General features: G+C 47.0%; 2 protein-coding genes across 4 annotated transcripts in view; one reads left to right on the plus strand and one right to left on the minus strand.

Annotated features, from left to right (window-relative positions):
* Positions 1-1373, minus strand: part of LOC121544566 (angiopoietin-related protein 7) — a 41903-nt gene extending 40530 nt beyond the window's left edge. Inside the window, exon 1 of the mRNA XM_041854521.2 lies at positions 1243-1373. The gene's annotated coding sequence lies outside the window, so the exon portion shown is untranslated. The remainder of the gene's footprint in view (positions 1-1242) is intronic.
* LOC121544567 (pro-opiomelanocortin A-like) lies at positions 1179-26266 on the plus strand. Of its 3 annotated transcripts, XM_041854524.2 has the most exons (4): positions 12320-12398; positions 24694-24817; positions 25309-25368; positions 25468-26266. In XM_041854524.2, the coding sequence occupies exons 2-4, from the start codon at positions 24701-24703 to the stop codon at positions 25900-25902; spliced, it is 612 nt and encodes a 203-aa protein (XP_041710458.1). In that variant the 5' UTR covers positions 12320-12398; positions 24694-24700; the 3' UTR covers positions 25903-26266. The 3 variants fall into 3 exon arrangements, with proteins under 3 accessions (XP_041710456.1, XP_041710459.1, XP_041710458.1); XM_041854522.2 differs by lacking the exon at positions 12320-12398 and adding an exon at positions 1179-1289 and having other exon boundaries at positions 25309-26266; XM_041854525.2 differs by having other exon boundaries at positions 12256-12398; positions 25309-26266.
* Positions 26267-27261: the final 995 nt, after the last annotated feature.

Consider the following 27261-nt stretch of genomic DNA (forward strand, 5'->3'; position numbering starts at 1 on the left):
TTCCAACTTTGTGGCGACAATGTAGGGAAGGCCCTTTCCTGTTTCAGCATGACAATGCCCCCGTGCACAAAGCGAGGTCCATAGAGAAATGGTTTGATGAGATCGGTGTGGAAGAACTTGACTGGCCTGCACAGAGCCCTGACCTCAACCCCATCGGACACCTTTGGATGAATTGGAACGCCGACTGCGAGCCAGGCCTAATGGCTCAACATCAGTGCCCGACCTCACTAATGCTCGTGGCTGAATGAAAGCAAGTCCCCGCAGCAATGTTCCAACATCTAGTGGAAAGCCTTCCCAGAAGAGTGAAGGCTGATATAGCAGCAAAGGGGGGACAAACTCCATATTAATGCCCATGATTTTGGAATGAGATGGTCGAACAGGTGTCCACATACTGCTGGAGATGTAGTGTATATTGTCTGTGACTCAACACTCTATCCTCCAACCTCATTCTCTATATCTTCCTCTGGCCCTTTCTCTCTCTCTCTCTCTCTCTCTCTCTCTCTCTCTCTCTCTCTCTCTCTCTCTCTCTCTCTCTCTCTCTCTCTGTCTCTCTCTCTCTCTCTGTCTCTCTGTCTCTTTCATCTCTCTCTCTCTGTCTCCCTCTGTCTCTTTCATCATTCTCTCTCTCTCTATCATTCTCTCTCTCTCACTCACTCTCTCTCTCTCGCTCTCTCTTTCTCTCTCGCTCTCTCTTTCTCTCTCATACTAACTAGAGCATGTATGTGATGGCTAAGTGGGTGCATGTGGTCTGCTAGATTAGCTAGATTTAGTTAGATTATAGAACTTGTTTAACTAGTGCCCTGTGTCCATAACCACTCTAATCATCCTTAACACAGACAGCTGCTTCCCGTGTCTCTGAGTGGTTTACAGTATCTACGGTTCAGGTGTGGATTAGTTAGCATAACTGAGTCAGCACCACCATCGGACCTGAACAACTTCCCCCTTAGAAAAGAGACAAGTGCTGGCTATCAATATCCATCGAACTAACCATTGTTTGTGGGTGTGGCCTTAGTCAGTAGTGTGCGTTTGTCACACAACACACACACACACACACACAGACGAGCAGTAAAGAGCGATAATCATAAAGAGGCCATTTCTTTTTGCAGTTAGTCATAAAGCCTCTCTCACCGTCTCTCTCCCTCTCTCCTTCTAGCTCAATGATCTCTCTCACACTCTCTCTCTCTCTCTCACACTCTCTCTCTCTCTCTCTCTCTCTCTCGATAGATAAAAAATACTTCCTACCTTTCTGTGGACGGTGACAACTCCTTATTGGAAAAGCAGCAGGCTGAGTGAGTGTTCGAAATGTGTTTCTGTGTGTCTCTCTCTGTGTGTGTGAGGTGTGTGTGTCTCTCTGTGTGTGTGTGAGGTTTGTGTGTCTCTCTCTCTGTCTCCTAGAGGAAAGCGACAGTGTGTCAGAGTCCTGAGCAGACATCTTATCCCCATAATCCTCTGTAATAGGATTCAGCACAGAGACATTAGACTACACAGCGTCACAGCTACCTTACTGTAATGTACTGTACACACACACACACGCAACCTCACACACACACACAACCACACACACACACATATCTTTCATTATGTGTACAGGCAGTTTCTAAGTCAAAGAAGGCAGTTTCAGTGGCCTCTGAATGTTGTGCTCTGTTCATGAACATTCACCTAAATGAACACTGAGCAACAGCATCACCTGCTGTTTGGTAAACCTTGGAACGATAGCGTTAGGTACATCACACCACTATGCAACTACTGGGGAATCACCACGAAGGTCTGTGATTAGGGTTGCAAAATCCCGGTAACTTTCCCAAAAAATCCTGGTTGGAAGTTGATGGATTTCCTGCTTATTTTCTCGTAATTCCAGGAATCTTCTAACCGGGATTTTTTGGAAAACCGGGGAATTTTTAGGAAAGTTACAGGAATTTTGCAACCCGAATCACCACACAGGTCTGTGGCTAGTTGAATCAGGTGTGTTAGTGGTGGGCTGGAACTAAAGTCATCCTGAATCAGGTGTGTTAGTGGTGGGCTAGAACTAAAGTCATCCTGAATCAGGTGTGTTAGTGGTGGGCTGGAACTAAAGTCATCCTGAATCAGGTGTGTTAGTGGTGGGCTGGAACTAAAGTCATCCTGAATCAGGTGTGTTAGTGGTGGGCTGGAACTAAAGTCATCCTGAATCAGGTGTGTTAGTGGTGGGCTAGAACTAAAGTCATCCTGAATCAGGTGTGTTAGTGGTGGGCTGGAACTAAAGTCATCCTGAATCAGGTGTGTTAGTGGTGGGCTGGAACTAAAGTCATCCTGAATCAGGTGTGTTAGTGGTGGGCTGGAACTAAAGTCATCCTGAATCAGGTGTGTTAGTGGTGGGCTAGAACTAAAGTAATCCTGAATCAGGTGTGTTAGTGGTGGGCTAGAACTAAAGTCATCCTGAATCAGGTGTGTTAGTGGTGGGCTGGAACTAAAGTCATCCAAAAATCAGGTGTGTTAGTGGTGGGCTAGAACTAAAGTCATCCTGAATCAGGTGTGTTAGTGGTGGGCTAGAACTAAAGTAATCCTGAATCAGGTGTGTTAGTGGTGGGCTAGAACTAAAGTCATCCTGAATCAGGTGTGTTAGTGGTGGGCTGGAACTAAAGTCATCCTTCAGTGTTCCTTTTTACGGTACTACATCCTGTTTATGTTTAGCCTCAGCCCAAACATGGTTAGTTTATTGTTGTTTCGGTTATTTCTAATTGTACTATATCACTGTAGACCCCCCAGCCTAGCTGAACCTGCCTTGGTTAGCCCCTTTGTCCCTCCACCCATACACTCAGAGACCGAATCAATTTATGCCTCTAGAGATACTATCTCTTTCATTGTTACCCAACGCTAGGTTTACCTCCACTTTACTCATATCCTTCCATATCCTTGTCTGTTCATAATGCCCTGAATCTTTTCTATAACACCCGGAAATCTACCCCCTTTATTCTATGTACCCAACGCACTAGAAGACCAGTTCTTAAAGCCTTTAGCCGTATCCTTATTCTAGTCCTCCTCTGTTCCTCTGGTGATGTAGAGGCTAACCCAGGCCCTGTAGCCCCCAGTATCACTCCTACTCCCCAGGAGCTATCATTTGTTGACTTCTGTAATCGCAAAAGTCTGGGTTTCTTGCACATAAATATCAGAAGTCTACTTCCTAAGTTTGAGTTATTCACTGCGTTAGCACACTCTGCCAACCCTGATGTTCTAGCAGTGTCTGAATCCTGGCTCAGGAAGGCCACCAAAAATTCTGAAATTTCCATCCCCAACTATAACATTTTCCGTCTAGATAGAACTGCCAAAGGGGGTGGAGTTGCAATCTACTGTAGAGATAGCCTGCAGAGCTCTATCATACTATCCAGGTCTGTGCCCAAACAGTTTGAGCTTCTACTTCTAAAAATCCACCTTTCCAGAAATAAGTCTCTCACTGTTGCCGCTTGCTACAGACCCCCTCAGCCCCCAGCTGTGCCCTGGACACCATATGTGAATTGATTGCCCCCCATTTATCCTCTGAGTTTGTACTGCTTGGTGACCTAAATTGGGATATGCTTAATACCCCAGCCATCCTACAATCCAAGCTAGATGCCCTCAACCTCACGCAAATTATCAACGAACCTACCAGGTACAACCCTAAATCCTTAAACATGGGTACCCCTCATAGATATCATCCTGACTAATATACCCTCTAAATACACCTCAGCTGTCTTCAACCAGGATCTCAGCGATCACTGCCTTATTGCCTGCGTCCGTAACGGGTCCGCGGTCAAACGACCACCCCTCATCACTGTCAAACGCTCCCTAAAACACTTTAGCGAGGAGGCCTTCCTAATTGACCTGGCCCAGGTATCCTGGATGGATATAGATCTCATTCCGTCAGTAGAGGATGCCTGGTTGTTCCTTAAAAGTAATTTCCTCTCAATCTTAAATAAACATGCCCCATTCAAAAATACAGAACTAAGAACCGATATAGCCCCTGGTTCTCCTCAGACTTGACTGCCCTTGACCAGCACAAAAACATCCTGTGGCGTACAGCATTAGCATCAAATAGCCCCGCGATATGCAACTTTTCAGGGAAGTTAGGAACCAATATACACAAGCAGTCAGGAAAGCAAAGGCTAACTTTTTCAAACAGAAATTTGCATCCTGTAGCACTAACTCCAAAAAGTTTTGGGACACTGTAAAGTCCATGGAGAATAAGAGCACTTCCTCCCAGCTGCCCACTGCACTGAGGCTAGGAAACACTATCACCACCCGATAAATCTACAATAATCGAGAATTTCAACAAGCATTTTGCTACAGCTGGCCATGCTTTCCATCTGGCTACCACTAACCCGGCCACCAACTCTGCACCCTCTGCTGCAACTTGCCCATGCCCCCCCGCTTCTCCTTCACACAAATTCAGACAGTTGATGTTTTGAAAGCGCTGCAAAATCTGGACCCCCTACAAATCAGCTGGGCTAGACAATCTGGACCCTTTCTTCCTAAAACTAGCCGCCGAAATTGTCGCAACCCCTATTACTAGTCTGTTCAACCTCTCTTTCATAACGTCTGAGATCCCCAGAGATTGGAAAGCTGCCGCGGTCATCCCCCTCTTCAAAGGGGTTGACACTCTAGATCCAAACTGCTACAGACCTATATCCATCCTGCCCTGCCTTTCGAAAGTATTCGAAAGCCAAGTTAACAAACAGATCATCGACCATTTCGAATACCACCGTACCTTCTCCGCTATGCAATCCGGTTTCCGAGCTGGTCACGGGTGCACTTCAGCCACGCTCAAGGTCCTAAACGATATTATAACCGCGATTGATAATAGACAGTACTGTGCAGCCGTCTTCATCGACCTGGCCAAGGCTTTCGACTCTGTCAACCACCGCATTCTTATTGGCAGACTAAATAGCCTTGGTTTCTCAAATGACTGCCTCGCCTGGTTCACCAACTACTTCTCAGATAGAGTTCAGTGTGTCAAATCGGAGGGCCTGTTGTCTGGACCTATGGCAGTCTCTATGGGGGTGCCACAGGGTTCAATTCTTGGGCCGACACTTTTCTCCGTGTATATCAATGATGTCGCTCTTGCTGCTGGTGACTCTCAGATCCACCTCTACGCAGACGACACCATTTTGTATACATCTGGCCCTTCATTGGACACTGTGTTAACAAACCTCCAAACGAGCTTCAATGCCATACAACAATCCTTCAGTAGCCTTCAACTGCTCTTAAACACTAGTAAAACTAAATGCATGCTTTTCAATCGAACGCTGCTAGCACCCGCCCACCCGACTAGAATCACCACTCTCGACGGGTCTGACCTAGAGTATGTGGACAACTACAAATATCTAGGTGTCTGGTTAGACTGTAAACTCAACTTCCAGACTCACATAAAGAATCTCCAATCCAAAGTTAAATCTAGAATCGGCTTCCCTATTTCGCAACAAAGCCTCCTTCACTCATGCTGCCAAACATGCCCTCGTAAAACTGACTATCCTACCGATCCTTGACTTCGGCGATGTCATTTACAAAATAGCCTCCAACACTCTACTCAGCAAATTGGATGTAGTCTATCACAGTGCCATCCGTTTTGTCTCCAAAGCCCCATACACTACCCACCACTGTGACCTGTACGCTCTTGTTGGCTGGTCCTCACTACATGTTCGTCGTCAAACCCACTGGCTCCAGGCCATCTATAAATCACTGCTAGGCAAATCCCCGCCCTATCTTAGCTCATTGGTCACCATAGCAGCACCCACCCGTAGTCTGCGCTCCAGCAGGTATATCTCACTGGTCATTCCCAAAGCCAACACCTCCTTTGGCCGCCATTCCTTCCAGTTCTCTGCTGCCAATGACTGGAACGAATTGCAAAAATCTCTGAAGCTGGAGACTCTTATCTCCCTCAATAACTTTAAGCATCAGTTGTCAGAGCACCTTACCGATCACTGCACCTGTACACAGCCCATCTGAAATTAGCCCACCCAACTACCTCATCCCTATATTGTTATTTAATTTGCTCTTTTGCACCCCCAGTATCTCTATTTGCACATAATCTCTTGCACATCTAGCATTCCAGTGTTAATACTATTGTAATTATTCTGCACTATAGCCCATTTATTGCCTTACCTCCATAACTTGCTACATTTGCACACACTGTATATATATTTTCTGTTGTATTTTCTGACTTTATGTTTTTTTTTCTTTACCCCATATGTAACTCTGTGTTGTTTTTATTGCACTACTTTGCTTTATCTTGGCCAGGTCGCAGTTGTAAATGAGAACCTGTTCTCAACTGGCTTACCTGGTTAAATAAAGGTGAAATAAAAATAACATTAAAAAAATCCTGAATCAGGTGTGTTAGTGGTGGGCTAGAACTAAAGTCATCCTGAATCAGGTGTGTTAGTGGTGGGCTAGAACTAAAGTCATCCTGAATCAGGTGTGTTAGTGGTGGGCTGGAACTAAAGTCATCCTGAATCAGGTGTGTTAGTGGTGGGCTGGAACTAAAGTCATCCTGAATCAGGTGTGTTAGTGGTGGGCTAGAACTAAAGTCATCCTGAATCAGGTGTGTTAGTGGTGGGCTAGAACTAAAGTCATCCTGAATCAGGTGTGTTAGTGGTGGGCTAGAACTAAAGTAATCCTGAATCAGGTGTGTTAGTGGTGGGCTAGAACTAAAGTCATCCTGAATCAGGTGTGTTAGTGGTGGGCTGGAACTAAAGTCATCCTGAATCAGGTGTGTTAGTGGTGGGCTGGAACTAAAGTCATCCTGAATCAGGTGTGTTAGTGGTGGGCTGGAACTAAAGTCATCCTGAATCAGGTGTGTTAGTGGTGGGCTAGAACTAAAGTAATCCTGAATCAGGTGTGTTAGTGGTGGGCTAGAACTAAAGTCATCCTGAATCAGGTGTGTTAGTGGTGGGCTGGAACTAAAGTCATCCTGAATCAGGTGTGTTAGTGGTGGGCTGGAACTAAAGTCATCCTGAATCAGGTGTGTTAGTGGTGGGCTAGAACTAAAGTCATCCTGAATCAGGTGTGTTAGTGGTGGGCTAGAACTAAAGTCATCCTGAATCAGGTGTGTTAGTGGTGGGCTGGAACTAAAGTCATCCTGAATCAGGTGTGTTAGTGGTGGGCTGGAACTAAAGTCATCCTGAATCAGGTGTGTTAGTGGTGGGCTGGAACTAAAGTCATCCTGAATCAGGTGTGTTAGTGGTGGGCTAGAACTAAAGTCATCCTGAATCAGGTGTGTTAGTGGTGGGCTAGAACTAAAGTCATCCTGAATCAGGTGTGTTAGTGGTGGGCTAGAACTAAAGTCATCCTGAATCAGGTGTGTTAGTGGTGGGCTAGAACTAAAGTCATCCTGAATCAGGTGTGTTAGTGGTGGGCTGGAACTAAAGTCATCCTGAATCAGGTGTGTTAGTGGTGGGCTGGAACTAAAGTCATCCTGAATCAGGTGTGTTAGTGGTGGGCTAGAACTAAAGTCATCCTGAATCAGGTGTGTTAGTGGTGGGCTAGAACTAAAGTCATCCTGAATCAGGTGTGTTAGTGGTGGGCTAGAACTAAAGTCATCCTGAATCAGGTGTGTTAGTGGTGGGCTAGAACTAAAGTCATCCTGAATCAGGTGTGTTAGTGGTGGGCTAGAACTAAAGTCATCCTGAATCAGGTGTGTTAGTGGTGGGCTGGAACTAAAGTCATCCTGAATCAGGTGTGTTAGTGGTGGGCTAGAACTAAAGTCATCCTGAATCAGGTGTGTTAGTGGTGGGCTAGAACTAAAGTCATCCTGAATCAGGTGTGTTAGTGGTGGGCTGGAACTAAAGTCATCCTGAATCAGGTGTGTTAGTGGTGGGCTAGAACTAAAGTCATCCTGAATCAGGTGTGTTAGTGGTGGGCTAGAACTAAAGTCATCCTGAATCAGGTGTGTTAGTGGTGGGCTAGAACTAAAGTCATCCTGAATCAGGTGTGTTAGTGGTGGGCTGGAACTAAAGTCATCCTGAATCAGGTGTGTTAGTGGTGGGCTGGAACTAAAGTCATCCTGAATCAGGTGTGTTAGTGGTGGGCTAGAACTAAAGTCATCCTGAATCAGGTGTGTTAGTGGTGGGCTGGAACTAAAGTCATCCTGAATCAGGTGTGTTAGTGGTGGGCTAGAACTAAAGTAATCCTGAATCAGGTGTGTTAGTGGTGGGCTAGAACTAAAGTCATCCTGAATCAGGTGTGTTAGTGGTGGGCTAGAACTAAAGTAATCCTGAATCAGGTGTGTTAGTGGTGGGCTAGAACTAAAGTCATCCTGAATCAGGTGTGTTAGTGGTGGGCTAGAACTAAAGTCATCCTGAATCAGGTGTGTTAGTGGTGGGCTAGAACTAAAGTCATCCTGAATCAGGTGTGTTAGTGGTGGGCTAGAACTAAAGTCATCCTGAATCAGGTGTGTTAGTGGTGGGCTAGAACTAAAGTCATCCTGAATCAGGTGTGTTAGTGGTGGGCTAGAACTAAAGTCATCCTGAATCAGGTGTGTTAGTGGTGGGCTGGAACTAAAGTCATCCTGAATCAGGTGTGTTAGTGGTGGGCTAGAACTAAAGTCATCCTGAATCAGGTGTGTTAGTGGTGGGCTAGAACTAAAGTCATCCTGAATCAGGTGTGTTAGTGGTGGGCTAGAACTAAAGTCATCCTGAATCAGGTGTGTTAGTGGTGGGCTAGAACTAAAGTCATCCTGAATCAGGTGTGTTAGTGGTGGGCTGGAACTAAAGTCATCCTGAATTAGGTGTTAGTGGTGGGCTAGAAATAAGTCATCCTGAATCAGGTGTGTTAGTGGGCTACCATGTCCAACCTGATCCATATCTATCAGGTATTTACCATGTCCAACCTGGGCCGGGTTTCAATCCGATCACGGGTTATAGGCATTTTAAAGGCAATTTATGATGGAATGTGATCTCTGCGAACGCAGGAGCCGGGATTGGCCCGGGAACATTGTTTTTATCTCAATATCAAATCATTTCTGAGTAACGACTTAGTACCTTACTGTAATGTTTTTAGAAATTAGCAAAAAACTATTTCTCAAGCAAGGATTTAGCTAGGACTGTGGAGTGGTCTAAGTAAGGGACCTTATTGGAGGGATATAGAAACTAGCTGTTATTGGCAGAGATGTTTGGAACTCTCTTTGTTATTGATCCATTTGGCGGCAGGTAGCCTTGCGGGTAAGAGTGTTGGGCCAGTAACCGAATGGTCGCTGGTTCGAATCCCCGAGCCGGAAAAGGGGCAAAAATCTGCTGTTCTGCCCTTGATTTAGGTAATTATACAAAACACAGGAAAAACATAATTTTGACTGTACTGGGCCTTTAAAAGCTGCAAAACCTATTGCCTGCAATCTTGGTTGAACCACGGCCATGGTTTCCTCCTGTTTCCCTCATCTACTCCCTGTTAGATCTGCTATCAATGGAAAAAGATGATTGCATTCAAGCAAATATTTTATAACATATAGGGGACTGGAAGTGATGCAGACAATTACATTGATGGAAGTTACAATCTATCTGCAATATTAAAGCTGATCTACCCCGTAAAAAAAAAAATATATATATATATACAGTTGGGAAAAAAAAGTATTTAGTCAGCCACCAATTGTGCAAGTTCTCCCACTTAAAAAGATGAGAGGCCTGTAATTTTCATCATAGGTACACGTCAACTATGACAGACAAATTGAGAAAAAAAAATCCAGAAAATCACATTGTAGGATTTTTTATGAATTTATTTGCAAATTATGGTGGACAATAAGTATTTGGTCACCTACAAACAAGCAAGATTTCTGGCTCTCACAGACCTGTAACTTCTTCTTTAAGAGGCTCCTCTGTCCTCCACTCGTTACCTGTATTAATGGCACCTGTTTGAACTTGTTATCAGTATAAAAGACACCTGTCCACAACCTCAAACAGTCACACTTCAAACTCCACTATGGCCAAGACCAAAGAGCTGTCAAAGGACACCAGAAACACAATTGTAGACCTGCACCAGGCTGGGAAGACTGAATCTGCAATAGGTAAGCAGCTTGGTTTGAAGAAATCAACTGTGGGAGCAATTATTAGGAAATGGAAGACATACAAGACCACTGATAATCTCCCTCGATCTGGGGCTCCACGCAAGATCTCACCCCGTGGGGTCAAAATGATCACAAGAACGGTGAACAAAAATCCCAGAACCACACGGGGGGACCTAGTGAATGACCTGCAGAGAGCTGGGACCAAAGTAACAAAGCCTACCATCAGTAACACACTACGCCACCAGGGACTCAAATCCTGCAGTGCAAGACATGTCCCCCTGCTTAAGCCAGTACATGTCCAGGCCCGTCTGAAGTTTGCTAGAGTGCATTTGGATGATCCAGAAGAGAATTGGGAGAATGTCATATGGTCAGATGAAACCAAAATAGAACTTTTTGGTAAAATCTCAACTCGTCGTGTTTGGAGGACAAAGAATGCTGAGTTGCATCCAAAGAACACCATACCTACTGTGAAGCATGGGGGTGGTAACATCATGCTTTGGGGCTGTTTTTCTGCAAAGGGACCAGGACGACTGATCCGTGTAAAGGAAAGAATGAATGGGGCCATGTATCGTGAGATTTTGAGTAAAAACCTCCTTCCATCAGCAAGGGCATTGAAGATGAAACGTGACTGGGTCTTTCAGCATGACAATGATCCCAAACACACCGCCCGGGCAACGAAGGAGTGGCTTCGTAAGAAGCATTTCAAGGTCCTGGAGTGGCCTAGCCAGTCTCCAGATCTCAACCCCATAGAAAATCTTTGGAGGGAGTTGAAAGTCTGTGTTGCCCAGCGACAGCCCCAAAACATCACTGCTCTAGAGGAGATCTGCATGGAGGAATGGGCCAAAATACCAGCAATAGTGTGTGAAAACCTTGTGAAGACTTACAGAAAACGTTTGACCTGTGTCATTGCCAACAAAGGGTATATAACAAAGTATTGAGAAACTTTTGTTATTGACCAAATACTTATTTTCCACCATAATTTGCAAATAAATTCATTAAAAATCCTACAATGTGATTTTCTGGATTTTTTTTTCTCATTTTGTCTGTCATAGTTGACGTGTACCTATGATGAAAATTACAGGCCTCTCTCATCTTTTTAAGTGGGAGAACTTGTACAATTGGTGGCTGACTAAATACCTTTTTCCCCCCACTGTATATATATATATATATATAAAAAACGTTTAATTTTTTTCACATTTTGTCTTAATGGTAAACTCTGTCAATATACTGTTCCATCTAAGAGGAGACGTTCAGTACTTGTGCGTTTCCATCAGAGGTCATTCACTAAATGCCTCCTCCATGCACTCCACAACCACTCAGCTCTTTGTGTCCGCAGTGCGCGTGTGTGTTTTTGTTTGTTTGTCAACCTGCAGGACCACAGCGAGGTCAGACGGTGCACTAATGGACGTCCTCTTGTCCATGTTTACAATTAGAAGGAAGTTAGGCACTCTGAGACCTCGTCACCAATGTATGTGTGTGTGTGTGTGTGTGCGTGTGCATGTGAATTTAATTTAATGTGAATGGCCATTGACAGAGAGCAGGTCCCTGTTGAACTGCTGAATCACTGAGTAGAGGTCAACAGAGGTCGTGACTCATGACCCTCCTGACACCCGGACTAGCCAGTAAGCCACCCTCCTCCTCCTCCTCCCCACGTTTCTCCTCCTTCGCCAATCTCTCCATCTCATCTCCTCTTCCCCCTTTACCCTTATGCCCCTCTTCTACCAGCCACCCTCCTCCTTCCATCTCCAGTGGCTCCATCCTGTCTGTCACCCAGCCTCTTAAAGGTGTTAATCCACATAGGAAAGGGTGTTGATGATACTCAGCCAGCAGACAAAGAGCCACCAACAGCCAGATGTCAGTCAGAGCCCTGGAACCATTCAGACCAGAGTAATTCCATACCCTCACCTTCAGCATGCAGACAACAAGCTTCCTCTTCTGACAGCATGGCAGACTCTTGATAATACACTTGATAATTCACCTGTGTGTGTGTGTGTGTGTGTGTGTGTGTGTGTGTGCCCACCTGTCCACGCTGCGGACATTCAAGTCCTAACTGGTGGACAAAAATTGGACATGGTTCTCTAAATGGTTGTTATGCATTGGACACTCATTATAGTGGTGTGTGTGTGTGTTTGTCAAATTGTCCTTCAACATAAGGGAAGGGTTAAGGGCTGTGGAGGGGGTGGCCCGTGGCTCCGGGTGGTCTTGGGAACCTCCGTCACTCAGGTTCAGGTATAAAAGAGCGGACAGAGACAGACACACACACACATACAGACGGACGGACGGACAACAGTGCTGAAGTGGACAACTCCTCGGAAGAGAAAAGTGATAGACTGGTCGGAGGAGAGAGAGAGAGAGAGAGAGAGAGAGAGAAGAGAAAAGAAGACTTTTGCAACAGGTTAGTGACATCAGGTTTATCATCTTTTGATTTGAGAATGATTATAAACGAAAACGGAACACTGAATTCTGAAGTTAATATTCCCATGAATCTAGTAATTATTCATTTTTTTGAAAAAAGTATATAATTATTTAGTCATTTAAAATGATTGCCATTAATTAACATGATTATTTTACTAAATGCTCATTATTTGACTAAATCACATGGGGTTCCATGCTATCCATGGGGTTCCATGCTGTCCATTGGGGTTCCATCTTATTGTAAATAAGACAAATGTATATATTCTTTACTTCTTTCCATAAAAAGTGAGATAAATGGTGTTAGCTCATACAGCCAATCAGCCAGTCAATCAGTCAGCCAGTCAGTCAGTCAGTCAGCCAGTCAATCAGCCAGTCCGTCAGTCAGTCCTTCAGTCTGTCGGCCAGCCAGTCAGTCAGTCAGCCATTCAGTCAGTCAGTCAATCCGTCAGTCCTCCAGTCTGTCGGCCAGCCAGTCAGTCCATCAGTCCGCCAGTCAGTCAGCCAGTCAGTCCGCCAGTCAGTTCGTCAGTCAGTCCTTCAGTCTCTCAGTCAGCAAGCCAGTCCGTCAGTCTGTCAGTCCGCCACTAAGCCAGTCAGTCAGTGCTTCAGTCTGCCAGTCAGCCAGCCAGTCAGTCAGTCAGTCAGTCCTTGAGTCTGTCAGTCAACCAGCCAGTCAGTCCACCAGTCCACCAGTCAGTCAGTCAGTCCTTGAGTCTGTCAGTCAACCAGCCAGTCAGTCCACCAGTCAACCAGCCAGTCAGTCAACCAGCCAGTCAGTCAACCAGCCAGTCAGTCCGTCAGTCAGTCACCTGAGCCATGAGCCTGTAGAGGGTAAATACCAAGTGTCATTGAGTCATCAGTACTGAAGTCCAGAGAGGACCTATGGATAAATAAATCCAATGAATATAATTCCTCGTTATGTTGAGATCACGACTTATTTATCGCATGATCACTACATAACAAAAGTTGTTTTACCGAGATCAAGAGATAATCAAAAGTATCAAGCATCATCCATTAATTTGTTCAGATGCACGATAACCACCTCATCAAGGAGCCCTGTGGCTGCTTTGATCGCGATGCGGGGCATTTAAGCCCTGAACGATGCCTGACAAGCAGCCCTGTCTCCCATCTATTTGGCTAAGGTGTATGTAAACTTCCGACTTCAACTCTAAGGGACTCTTCGTGTTTTGTGGATAATATTTACATTTACAGTGGCTGAGATCCATTCCTGACAGGCTGATCAGATTCAATTTCAGCCTCAGAGGCTGATAAGTCAGGATGCTGCCTTGTAGGCTGTTTCATGTGTAAGGTTCCTTGAAGACAGTCTACAAGGCAGTATCCTGACTTATCAGCCTCTGAGGCTGCTATTGAATCTGATCAGTCTGTCAGGAATGGAGCTCACCCCTTGTAAGGGACAGGTCAAAAGTTACACATTAGTTATTATGGTCTTATTATGGCCGTTTGTGACAAATTACAAGCTGGCAGGAGAGCTCAGCATTTCAACAACACATCCACAACACATCAACAACAGCACTTCAACAACACATCAACAACACATCCACAACACATCAACAACACATCAACAACAACACATCAACAACAACACATCAACAACAGCACTTCAACAACACATCAACAACACATCAACAACAACACATCATCAACAACACATCATCAACAACACATCAACAACACATCAACAACAACACATCAACAACACATCATCAACAACACATCAACAACAGCACTTCAACAACACATCAACAACAACACATCAACAACACATCAACAACAACACATCAACAACAGCACTTCAACAGCACTTCAACAACACATCAACAACACATCATCAACAACACATCAACAACACATCAACAACAACACATCATCAACAACACATCAACAACACATCATCAACAGCACTTCAACAACACATCAACAACAGCACTTCAACAACACATCAACAACAACACATCAACAACAACACATCCACAACACATCATCAACAACACATCAACAACAACACATCAACAACAACACATCAACAACACATCAACAACAACACATCAACAACAGCACTTCAACAACATGTCTATACATTTAGCATTTAGGCTGTATAAAATTGAATTAAAAATAATTATTGCTTAGAACTAAATAACAATGATACTTAAAATGCCTTATTAGGCTATACAGTCATTCTACAGTGCCTTTGAATTCACTTTTAGAAACACGAGTTTGGCCAGTCTTTGGTTTGAGGATCATGTGGTGAGTTATGCATGCCTAGCTTGTTAATTTAACCTAGCAGACGCCCTAATCACAGTCAACACAAATCTATTTTGTAACAACAATATCATGGAATAGAATAGAATAAATCAGAAAATGTAGCTCAGCTGGTAGAGCACGGCGCTTGTAACGCCAAGGTAGTGGGGTCGAACCCCGGGACCACCCATATACAAAAAAAAAAATGTATGCACGCATGACTGTAAGTCGCTTTGGATAAAAGCGTCTGCTAAATGGCATATTATTATATTATTATAAAACAAGTTACGAGTGTTGATATGTGGCTGCTGTGTTAAAGAATGAATGGCTTTTTCCTCGAAATCATTGATACTTCAGTTGTAACTGGTTCTGTTGGTTCTGGTTCTGTTACGCTCAAAATATATATATACACACCCACTACCGTTCAAAAGTTTGGGGTCACTTAGAAATGTTCTTGTTTTCCATGAAAACATACATAAAATGAGTTTGAATAGGAAATATAGCAAAATGAATAGGAAATGTAGTCATTGACAAGGTTAGATTTAATGATTTTTAATTGAAATAATAATTGTGTCCTTCAAACTTTGCTTTCGTCAAAGAATCCTCCACTAACTGCAAGTCGCTCTGGATAAGAGCGTCTGCTAAATGACTAAAATGTAAATTTGCAGCAATTACAGCCTTGCAGACCTTTGGCATTCTAGTTGTCAATTTGTTGAGGTAATCTGAAGAGATTTCACCCCATGCTTCCTGAAGCACCTCCCACAAGTTGGATTGGCTTGATGGGCACTTATTACGTACCATACGGTCAAGTTGCTCCCACAACAGCTCAATAGGGTTGAGATCCGGTGACTGTGCTGGCCACTACATTATAGACAGAATACCAGCTGACTGCTTCTTCCCTAAATAGTTATTGCATAGTTTGGAGCTGTGCTTTGGGTCGTTGTCCTGTTGTAGGAGGAAATTGGCTCCAATCAAGCACCGTCCACAGGGTATGGCATGGCGTTGCAAAATGGAGTGATAGCCTTCCTTCTTCAAGATCCCTTTTACCCTGTACAAATCTCCCACTTTACCACCACCAAAGCACCCCCAGACCATCACATTGCCTCCACCATGCTTGACAGATGGCATCAAGCACTCCTCCAGCATCTTTTCATTTGGTCTGCGTCTCACAAATGTTCTTCTTTGTGATCCGAACACCTCAAACTGTCACGAACAGAAGAGGACCCAAGAGCGCAAGTTCCAATTCAGAGTTCTTTATTCAAGGTTACAGGCGGGAAGAGGAGTCCCAGGGGTGTCAGGGGTCTTTCAGGGTCCTCCTGTGGGTACCTGTGCTCCGGGGTCACCAAATGTCCGGGGGTGTCCAGTCCAAGTGCTTAGTGTGTGTGTTCCCCAGTGATGGAGCGGCGTATCGGGCTGAGGGTGGTGAAACGTCTGGGCACGCTCATCTGGTGGTCGGAGACCTGGGGGAACACACACACACAACAGCAATATGAATGGCAGGCAGAAGTACAGATCAGGGCTGGGCAAATATCGTGGTGAGAGACAGAAGGCAGAAACGAGTTACCGGAGGGGCTGAAGATCGGAGAGTAGTCGAGGTCCAGAAGGCAGGTTGGGATAGACGGGGCAGTAGAACAAGGAGGCAGTCAAGAAAGGATCGGTATCACAAACAGGAGTCAGAGCGCAGACAGGCAGGTTACTGGTCCGGGTTTGAAGACGATCTGACAGGGCTTGGCTGAAAACCAGGGCTTGATATACTGGGAGAGGTAGTGGGGAAATGCAGTTCAGCTGGCAGAGTAATTAGAACAGAGTGAGGCAAGGTGAGGATGGTGAGTGGGAAATGCAGTGCAGCTGGCCAGGTAACAAGAGCAGAGCAGGGCAGGTGGAGCTAGTTAGGCTGAGTAGAGAGAGGGAGGTGAGCAGAGTGGAAGATAATTGAATGCAATTAATGTTGCTACCAGGGAGAGAGAGTGCTCATGACAGGACCCCCCCTCCAAGGGGACGGCCCCAGAAGTCCCAAGAACAACATCATGCCGGGAGGGTGGAGGGGAGCAGGCGGCGGGTCAGAACTCCTCCGAGCGGTCCGAGTGAATCTCCTCATCCTCAGAAGGAGCTGGAGGGTCACGGTCGGGAGACAGGACAGGCACTGAGACAGGAGCAGGGCGGGCCGGACGGCTAGGAACCCCTCTTGGACGGCCCCTACGGATTGCAGGCTGATCAGGATGTAGTCGGTGGAAGTCAGTGATAAGGGTCCGGTCCACTATCCTCCTGGCCGGGATCCAGGTCCTCTCCTCTGGACCATATCCCTCCCAATCAACGAGGTACTGGAGACCCCTACCCCTTCGCCTAGAGCGGAGCAGCCGCCGGACGGTGAAGACAGGACCGCCATCTACGAGGCGCGGAGGAGGTGGCGCCGGAGCTGCAGGGACCAGGGGACTTTCATGGACCGGCTTGACCTTGGAGACGTGGAAGGTGGGGTGGACCCGCATGGAAGCGGGCAACTGAAGTCGGACCGCCGTTGGACTGATGACTTTCTGCACAGGAAAAGGACCAATGAAGCGAGGGGCCAGCTTTCGTGATACAACCCGCAGCGGCAGATCCCGGGCAGACAGCCAGACCTTCTGACCAACCCGGTAAGTAGGTGCTGGGGTCCTCCGTCGGTTGGCACCGACGGCGTAGCTGGTTCCAGACTTCAGGAGCACAGTGCGAGCCTGGGCCCAAGTGCGGCGGCAGCGGCGGGCATACGCAAGAGCAGACGGACAGGTGGCATCCGCCTCCTGGCTGGCAAACAGTGGAGGTTGATACCCGTAGACACACTGAAAGGGGGAGAGCCCGGTGGAGGAACTGGTGAGTGAATTATGGGCATATTCCACCCAGAGCAGGTGTTGAGCCCAGGCCCGGGGATTTTGGGAAGCCACACACCTCAGTGCCTTCTCCAGCTCCTGGTTCATGCGTTCAGTCTGGCCGTTTGACTGCGGGTGGAATCCAGACGATAGGCTGGCGGTGGCCCCAAGGAGATGACAGAACTCCTTCCAAAAGGTTGCTGAGAATTGCGGGCCCCGGTCTGACACTATATCCTGGGGTAGGCCATGGATACGAAACACATGTTCCAGGACCACCTGGGAGGTCTCTTTAGCAGAGGGTAGTTTGGGAAGGGGCACGAAGTGGGTCATCTTACTAAAGCGGTCAACAATGGTAAGGATGACTGTGTGTCCGTCAGAGGGCGGAAGGCCCGTAACAAAGTCCAGTGAAACGTGGGACCAGGGCCTCTTGGGTATGAGTAGGGGTTGCAGCAACCCAGCAGGAGGCTGGTTGGGAGTCTTGTTTCGGTTACAAGTGGGACAAGCTCGGATGAATTCTCGGACATCCCGTCTCATCCCCCGCCACCAGAACCGCTGGCGGACCAGATGAAGGGTGCGAGTGATGCCGGGATGACAGGCCAGACGGGATTCGTGCCCCCACTGAATCACAGGTGACCTGAGATTTGCTGGAACAAACAGACGGTTGGGGGCGCTGGTGCTTGGACCTGGCTGGTCCCGAAGAGCCTCCATGACCTGCTTCTCGATCTCCCAGGTGAGGGCCGCTACGACCAAGTGGCTGGGAAGAATGGGAGCTGTCATGGCGGTGGTCTCGTCCTTCTGAAACATCCGGGGAAAGAGCATCAGGTTTGATGTTGCGAGATCCCGGGCGGTAGGAGAGCGTGAAATTGAAGCGCGTAAAGAACAGAGACCACCGCTGTTGACGGGAGTTCAGCCTCCTGGCTGTTTGGATATACTCCAGGTTCTTGTGGTCTGTCCACACTACGAATGGTTCCTTTGACCCCTCTAACCAGTGCCGCCATTCTTCAAGGGCGAGCTTGACAGCCAACAGCTCGCGGTTCCCAATGTCGTAGTTGCATTCGGCAGGGGTTAGCCGACGGGAGTAGAAGGCACAGGGGTGCATCTTGCCATCCTCAGCTGCTCTTTGAGAAAGCACTGCACCCACTCCCACGTCCGAAGCATCTACCTCCACCACAAACTGCCTTGCTGCATCTGGCATCTGGAGGATGGGAGCAGAAGTGAAACATGTCTTGAGGATATTGAAGGCCTTATCAGCAGCTGATGTCCATTGGTACGGTTGTTTAGTGCTGGTTAGCGCCGTGAGGGGTGCAGCCACTGTGCTATAGTTTCTGATGAATCTCCTATAAAAGTTGGCAAAGCCCAGGAACTGTTGCAACTTCTTCCGAGACTCAGGAACTGGCCAGGAAGTGACAGCCGACACCTTCGTGAGATCCATCTGAATGCTGCCCTCGGTCACCACATACCCCAGGAATGAAACGGTCTTGGCATGGAACTCGCACTTCTCTGCCTTCACGAAAAGAGAGTTCTCCAGCAGGCGGCGCAGGACCAACCGGACGTGGTGCGTGTGTTCTGACAGAGTCTTTGAGAATATTAAAATATCGTCAAGGTACACAAATACGAACGTATTTAGCATGTCCCTGAGGATATCATTCACTAGGGCTTGAAAAACTGCTGGGGCATTGGTGAGGCCGAAGGGCATGACGAGATATTCATAGTGGCCGGTTGGTGTGTTGAACGCTGTCTTCCATTCGTCTCCCTCCCTCATCCGCACCAGATGGTAGGCATTGCGAAGGTCCAGCTTAGTGAATACAGTGGCTCCCTGCAGCAGTTCGAAGGCAGACGAAAGTAAGGGCAGTGGGTAGCGATTCTTAACCGTGATGTCGTTCAGACCCCGGTAATCTATGCATGGACGAAGAGAACCGTCCTTCTTGCCGACAAAGAAGAATCCCGCTCCTGCGGGGAAGACGACGGTCTAATTATCCCGGAGGCAAGAGAGTCATTAATGTAGTCCTCCATGGCCTTTCTTTCCGGGGCTGACAGTGAATACAGACGACCCTTGGGAGGTGCTGTGCCAGGCAGGAGATCAATCGCGCAGTCATAGGGTCTGTGTGGGGGGTAGAGATGTCGCCTTGGATTTGTTGAACACCTCTTTCAGGCTGTGGTAACAGGCCGGAACATTGGATATGTCGGAGGTAGCGCTAGATCCTTCCCGGTGAACGGGCAGGGTGGCCCCCCTTAAACAGGTCTGGTGACAACTCCTTCCCCACTCACGGACTGTTCCTGTCTCCCAGTCGATGTGGGGGTTGTGCTGACGGAGCCACGGGTATCCAAGAATGAGTGGTTGGCCAGGTGAGTGTAGGAGGTGAAACTGGATGGACTCCTGGTGGTTTCCTGACAGCAGGATTGTCACAGGGGCGGAGATATGAGTGACAGTGCCAAGATGATGCCCATCCAGGGCTCGTGCAGGAATGGGTTGTGTCAGTTGATGATGGTTCACGCCCAGTTGCTGTGCAAGCTCAGGGTCCATGATGTTTGCTTCGGCTCCCGGAATCCACAAGGGCGGCCAATGTATGAGTCTTGTCAGAAAGCTGAAGGCGGAGATGAAGCAGGGTCTTTCGGATGGAGGGAGACTGAAGGCTTGTTGAGCTCACCCGGATCTCCCCTACACCTGGTGAGCTGCGGCTTTTGCCGGACAAGTAGCGACACGGTGATTCTCGCCACCACAGTAGAGGCAAAGGTTGGAGCTTAGACGGCGCCGACGCTCCTCGGGAGTCAGAGAGGCACGGCCAATCTCCATGGGCTCAGGCTGATTGAGTTGGCTATGGGACTTGACAGGCAGGGGCTGGACAGAAGCGGTATCGACCCGAGTACGGATGGCAGGTTGACTGAGACGGCCCTTCTCCCTCCTCCGGGTCTGTATACGGCGGTCAATGCGAACGGCAAGGTCAATGGCGGCATCAAGCGTTGAGGGCGGGTCATGGGAAACAAGCTCGTCCTTGATATAGTCCGCCAGGCTATGGAGGAAGGCTTGCACCAGTGCCTCTGGGTTAAACGAGCTTTGACTGGCCAGGGTACGAAAGTCAATGGAGAAGTCTGCCACTGTCCGATTGCCCTGACGGATGGTGAGCAGAGCTTGTGACGCTTCGGCTGTTGGCGAGCCTAGGTCAAAGACCTTTAACATCTCCTCCTCAAAGGCACTGAAGGAGGCACAGGCTGGGGTTTGCCGGTCGAATCCGCCGTTCCCCACAACCGAGCTCGACCGGTGAGATGTGTGATGACATACCCCACCTTGGCTCCCTCTGTTGAGAAAGTCCTGGGCTGTAGTGCAAACTGGATTCGGCAGCTGCTCAAGAATGGTCTTACTTGCTTCTGGTTGCCATCAAAACGTTCCGGGTTCCCAATCCTTGGTTCAGGAGCGTGGGGATCTGGTGGCAGCACTGCCGGGCCTGCAGCATTGGGACCTCCAGCGGAGGGATGAAGGAGTATCGGTGGTACAGGAACAAAAGGACCAGGGGGGTGCAGGTGGAGTAGCCGGGCTTGAGAGTAGTTGCAGGGCTTGGGCTAGCTGTTGTTGCTGCAGTTGGAACTGTTGTTGCTGCTGGTTGAATAGCTGGAGAAGGGAAGCGATGTCGCCAGCCATCCGATTTATGTCTCCCTCAGAGCGTTCCAGTCGCTGTAGGGCAGTCCTCTCTGGCTCTTCCTCCATCGTGGTCAGGGAGTGCGCTGGGTCCATGATGGTCAGATCGTTCTGTCACGAACAGAGGAGGACCCAAGAGCGCAAGTTCAAATTCAGAGTTCTTTATTCAAGGTTACAGGCGGGAAGAGGAGTCCCAGGGGTGTCAGGGGGTCTTTCAGGGTCCTCCTGTGGGTACCTGTGCTCCGGGGGTCACCAAATGTCCGGGGGTGTCCAGTCCAAGTGCTTAGTGTGTGTGTTCCCCAGTGATGGAGCGGCGTATCGGGCTGAGGGTGGTGAAACGTCTGGGCACGCTCATCTGGTGGTCGGAGACCTGGGGGAACACACACACACAACAGCAATATGAATGGCAGGCAGAAGTACAGATCAGGGCTGGGCAAATATCGTGGTGAGAGACAGAAGGCAGAAACGAGTTACCGGAGGGGCTGAAGATCGGAGAGTAGTCGAGGTCCAGAAGGCAGGTTGGGATAGACGGGGCAGTAGAACAAGGAGGCAGTCAAGAAAGGATCGGTATCACAAACAGGAGTCAGAGCGCAGACAGGCAGGTTACTGGTCCGGGTTTGAAGACGATCTGACAGGGCTTGGCTGAAAACCAGGGCTTGATATACTGGGAGAGGTAGTGGGGAAATGCAGTTCAGCTGGCAGAGTAATTAGAACAGAGTGAGGCAAGGTGAGGATGGTGAGTGGGAAATGCAGTGCAGCTGGCCAGGTAACAAGAGCAGAGCAGGGCAGGTGGAGCTAGTTAGGCTGAGTAGAGAGAGGGAGGTGAGCAGAGTGGAAGATAATTGAATGCAATTAATGTTGCTACCAGGGAGAGAGAGTGCTCATGACACAAACTTTCGATTCGTCTGTCCATAACACTTTTTTCCAATCTTCCTCTGTCCAGTGTCTGTGTTCTTTTGCCCTAACATAATTGCAAAGGGTTTTCTAATGATCAATTAGCCTTTTTAAATGATCAACTTGGATTAGCAAACACAACGTGCCATTGGAACACAGGACTGATGGTTGCTGATAATGGGCCTCTGTACGCCTATGTAGATATTCCATAATAAATCTGCCGTTTCCAGCTACAATAGCCATTTACAACATTAACAATGTCTACACTGTATTTCTGATCAATTTGATGTTATTTTAATGGACAAAAAAAATGCTTTTCTTCCTAAAACAAGGACATTTCTAAGTGACCCCAAACTTTTGAACGGTAGTATATATATATATATATATATATATATATATATATATATATATATATATATATATATATATATATATATATATATATATATATATATATATATATATATATTTACATTTGATAGACAACTTTTGCACTGTTCCAAACTTAACAATAGCCTGTATAGAAATCAAAACATATTTGGTTCTGCAGCATGCGCTCATTTGTTGTCATGCTCTGTTGTGGTAATAAAAAAGATTCTGCTTGTCTCCAGTCATGTAAAATCACGTAGAATTGCATGAAAGTGTCACGCCCTGGCTCTGGGGACTCTAGTATGTTGAGCCAGGGTGTGAGTTTTCATTTGTTTTTCGTTCTAGTTTTGTAGTTCTATGTTGGCCAGTGTGGTTCTCAATCAGAGGCAACGTGTATCAGCTGTTGCTTGTTGTCTCTGATTGGGAACCATACTTAAGCAGCCAGTTTTCCCACAGTGTTTGTGGGATCTTGTTCCGTGTTGGTTTGTGTTTTGCGCCTGTGGACGTCACGTATCGATTTGTTGTTTTGTTCTTGTATCATTTCATAAATAAGTATGTTCACCTTCCACGCTGCGCCTTGGTCCTCTATATCCGACGATCGTGACAGAAAGACCACAAATAAGATGATAGATTCATGCAGTGCTTTTATTATAATGTATATCTTTTCACCCTTGTCCGCGGTGGTCTGCTAATCCACAACTTTCTGGCTACTTTGCCATGTAATGCTTATAAAACAAAAGAACAGTTTCTAAAACTGCATATCTAAGGCTGTGGTCTGTCCTGGGAGTGAGGGTAAACGGTAGGCATGTCCTCTGCTATCCACTTTAGGTTTTAATTATTCTTTTGGGTATAGTGGAGGGTAAAAATATATATTTTACTGAAGGGAGGGCCAGCCATTTTAATTTCAGAGATATCCGATTTTCTCCAGGTATACCTCATTAAATGTAAATATTATCCATAAAACATGAAGTGCCCCTTATAGTTATACACATATAAGTTATGCACGCTAACAACCAGCATAGATAACAAGCTAGCTTGCTAGCTATCAAGTCTATCTAGCTAACTAGCTAGCTCACAAGACTAGCGAAGTTAGCTGCGTTGTTCCTTGCATGCGATTGGCTGTGGTCTTGGGGGGCAGCACGCAGCCTGGGAGACAGGGCTGCCTGTCAGGCATCGTTCAGGGCTTAAATGCCCCGCATCGCTATCAACGCAGCCACAGGGCTCCTTGATGAGGTGGTTATCGTGCATCTGAACAAATTAATGGATGATGCTTGATACTTTTGATTATCTCATGATCTCGACAAAACAACTTTTGCTATGTCGTGATCACAAGAAAATTATGTCTTGATCTCGACAAAACAACTTTGTTGTCATATGTCCTCTCTGGACTTCCGTATAAGGGACATTTAGCTTGCTAACATTCTAACTTATAAACTGATCATGAGCTCCAAACACAAATTAAAGCATGACGTTAGCATGAAATGTACCATCCCTTAGTGTAGCAATCAATAAAAACCTATGCGCTGATCCATAATGGGCTCTGCCACCTCTAGCCATACTATCATTAATAAACTCTATAAATAGGAGTGGATGTATCTCGTGATCTCGACAAAACAGCTTTTGTTATGTCATGATCATGAGATAAATAAGTTGTGATCTCGACATGACGAAGCTATTCTTTTTTAAAATGCATATGTCCTCTAGGGACACATTTTTGTCGAAGGTTAGCATTTTTCGTCATGAATCTTGTTCTGAAGGCAGCTCTGCAGTGGTCACTAGCTGGCACAGCCACAAAGTCATAAAATCTGATTTAACCCTAATCTTCACCCTAACCTTAACCACACTGCTAACCCTAATGCCTAACCCTAACCTTAAATTAAGACCAAAAAGCACATTTTTGTTTTCATGAATCTTTACAATGTAGCCAATTTTGACTTTGCAGCTAACCTATCTTAGGGGAAATCGCTCAGTTCTGACTCATGATAATAAACATCAACCTGCATGTTTGTCACACTCATCTACCGTTCTTTAATTTATGATGACATTCATGAGTGGGTCAGTATAATGCTGCATTCAAGACATGTCGGAACTAGAAAACTGGGACATTTCCGACATGGAAACTCTTTGTAGAAAAATTATATCAGAGTTTCCCACTTGTAAAGTATTAGAATCAACCAATAGGAAGCTCTACGCAATTAAGTTATTTACATTTTAACTCAGAGGTTCTGAGTTTCCAACTTGTCATGAATGCAGTATAACTGTGTTTTTCCTGTGTGCAGGGTGAAGATGCTGTGTCCTGCGTGGTTATTGGCTGTGGCTGTGGTGGGTGTGGTCGGCAGGGTTAAAGGTCAGTGCTGGGAGAACCCTCGCTGTCAAGACCTCAGCTCTGAGAACAACATCCTGGTGAGTTAGAAACATTGCAGAGAGCGCAATGTTTTTGAAAAGTTATAAGCTCAAGGCCGGGATTTAATCCGATTGCAGGTTATAGGGCATAGTGGCTTTTAAAGGCAATGTTCCAATCAGAAATATTCACATTGAATCCCAGCTCAAGTATGTAAAAGAGCGGTTACGAGAGTGTTACAGTATTTTACTGTTACCCACCTAACCTCCCTCTCCTCTCCTCTATGCTCTTCTCCTCTCTGCTCTTCTCCCTCTCTATTCCTCTCCCTCTCCGCTCTTCTCCCTCCCCTCTCTTCCCCCTCTCCTCTCCGCTCTTCCCCCTCTCCTCTCCGCTCTTCTCCCTCCCCTCTCTTCCCCCTCTCCTCTCCGCTCTTCTCCCTCCCCTCTCTTCCCCCTCTCCTCTCCGGTCTTCTCCCTCCCCTCTCTTCCCCCTCTCCTCTCCGGTTGTCTCCCTCCCCTCTCTTCTCTCCCTCCTCCTATCGTCCTCCTCCCAGGAGTGTATCCAGCTCTGTCGTTCTGACCTCACTGCCGAATCTCCCATCTTCCCTGGCAAGGTACATCTCCAACCCCCCTCCCCCGCCGACTCTGACTCTCCTTCCCCCTCCTTACCTCTGTCCCCCCTCTCCTCCTCCCCCCTGTCCCCCTTGGAGCAGCAAAACAGCGTGTCCCCCCAGTCCAAGCGCTCCTACTCCATGGAACACTTCCGCTGGGGGAAGCCTGTGGGCAAGAAGCGCCGCCCGGTGAAGGTTTACACCAACGGCGTGGAGGAGGAGTCCTCCGAGGGCTTCCCCAGCGAGATGAGACGAGAGCTGGGCACCAAAGAGGCCATGTACCCCTCCCTGGAGGCTGGGGCCGCGGAGGGGGGAGAGGGCCTGGGTGGCGAGGCAGAGGGCCTGGGTGGGGAGTTTAGTCTTCAGGAGAAGAAAGACGGCTCGTACAAGATGAACCACTTCCGCTGGAGCGGACCGGCAACCAGTAAGCGCTATGGAGGGTTCATGAAGAGCTGGGACGAACGTAGCCAGAAACCACTGCTCACGCTGTTCAAAAACATTATCATCAAAGACGGACAGCAGAAGAGAGAGCAGTGAGGAAGAGGGAGGGAGGAGAGGGGAGCTGAAGAGGAGGGAGAGAGAGAGGACATGGGGGACAGGAGAAATACCATTATCAGGGTTGAGGGAGGGAGAGAGAGAGGACATGGGGGACAGGAGAAATACCATTATCAGGGTTGAGGGAGGGAGGGAGAGAGAGAGAGAGAGAGAGAAAGTCTAAAACGTCCCTTTACTCCCCATCCAGCGCTGTAGGACGTATATCCAGTAAGCTCTCATTTGATTCGTCATTAGCAGATGGACAAGCTTTGTGATTGGCTAAAATATCTTTGTCCTCTGACCCAGCGATGATGTTAGCTGATAATGTAATAATGTCTCTAATAAATCTTAACTCTGTATAGAACCATATTGTTGTCACTGAGTGATGGGTCTAGGGGTGATTATTATTGAAATTATTCCAAACATAAAAACATTGTATTGCAACCACAGTCAAGCAGTTTTTATATCAAGACAACTAAAGGTGTTAACCCTCCACATCTATCAAGACAACTAAAGGTGTTAACCCTCCGCATCTATCAAGACAACTAAAGGTGTTAACCCTCCACATCTATCAAGACAACTAAAGGTGTTAACCCTCCACATCTATCAAGACAACTGGAACACTGGACCAGCCACTCTTAAATAGCACTTGGGCCAGCACAGGTGAAACACCTTCCCACTAACGAGATGGCAGCCAGCACAGGTGTAACACATACTGACTAACGAGGTGACACCAATCGTCACGCCCTACGTGCTAACGAGCTATACGTGCTAAAGTCCAACTTCAAAACATAAATGGAAAAACCAAAGCCTGTAACACTATGTACAGGTGCAGCTGGGATGTACTGTAACACTATGTACAGGTACATCTGGGATGTACTGTAACACTATGTACAGGTACAGCTGGGATGTACTGTAACACTATGTACAGGTGCAGCTGGGATGTACTGTAACACTATGTACAGGTACGGCTGGGATGTACTGTAACACTATGTACAGGTGCAGCTGGGATGTACTGTAACACTATGTACAGGTACAGCTGGGATGTACTGTAACACTATGTACAGGTGCAGCTGGGATGTACTGTGGAATGAAACAATATTATAAACATAGTTACAGGACAGAGTAAGACACATGGTCAACACACACACACACACACACAGACACAGACACACACACACACACACAGACACACGCACACGCACACGCACACACACGCACACACACACACACGCACAGCAAAAACATCGTAGCATCAGATCCCGAACAAGACATACAGCATCACTCTGGGGGTGGAAACACCACATTGAGAGGATCTTGCATTCAGAGTTTGATTGAATATTGACATTCAGAATATCACTG

The sequence above is a fragment of the Coregonus clupeaformis genome, unplaced genomic scaffold, assembly GCF_020615455.1.
Source record: "Coregonus clupeaformis isolate EN_2021a unplaced genomic scaffold, ASM2061545v1 scaf0032, whole genome shotgun sequence".
Lineage (NCBI taxonomy): Eukaryota > Metazoa > Chordata > Actinopteri > Salmoniformes > Salmonidae > Coregonus > Coregonus clupeaformis.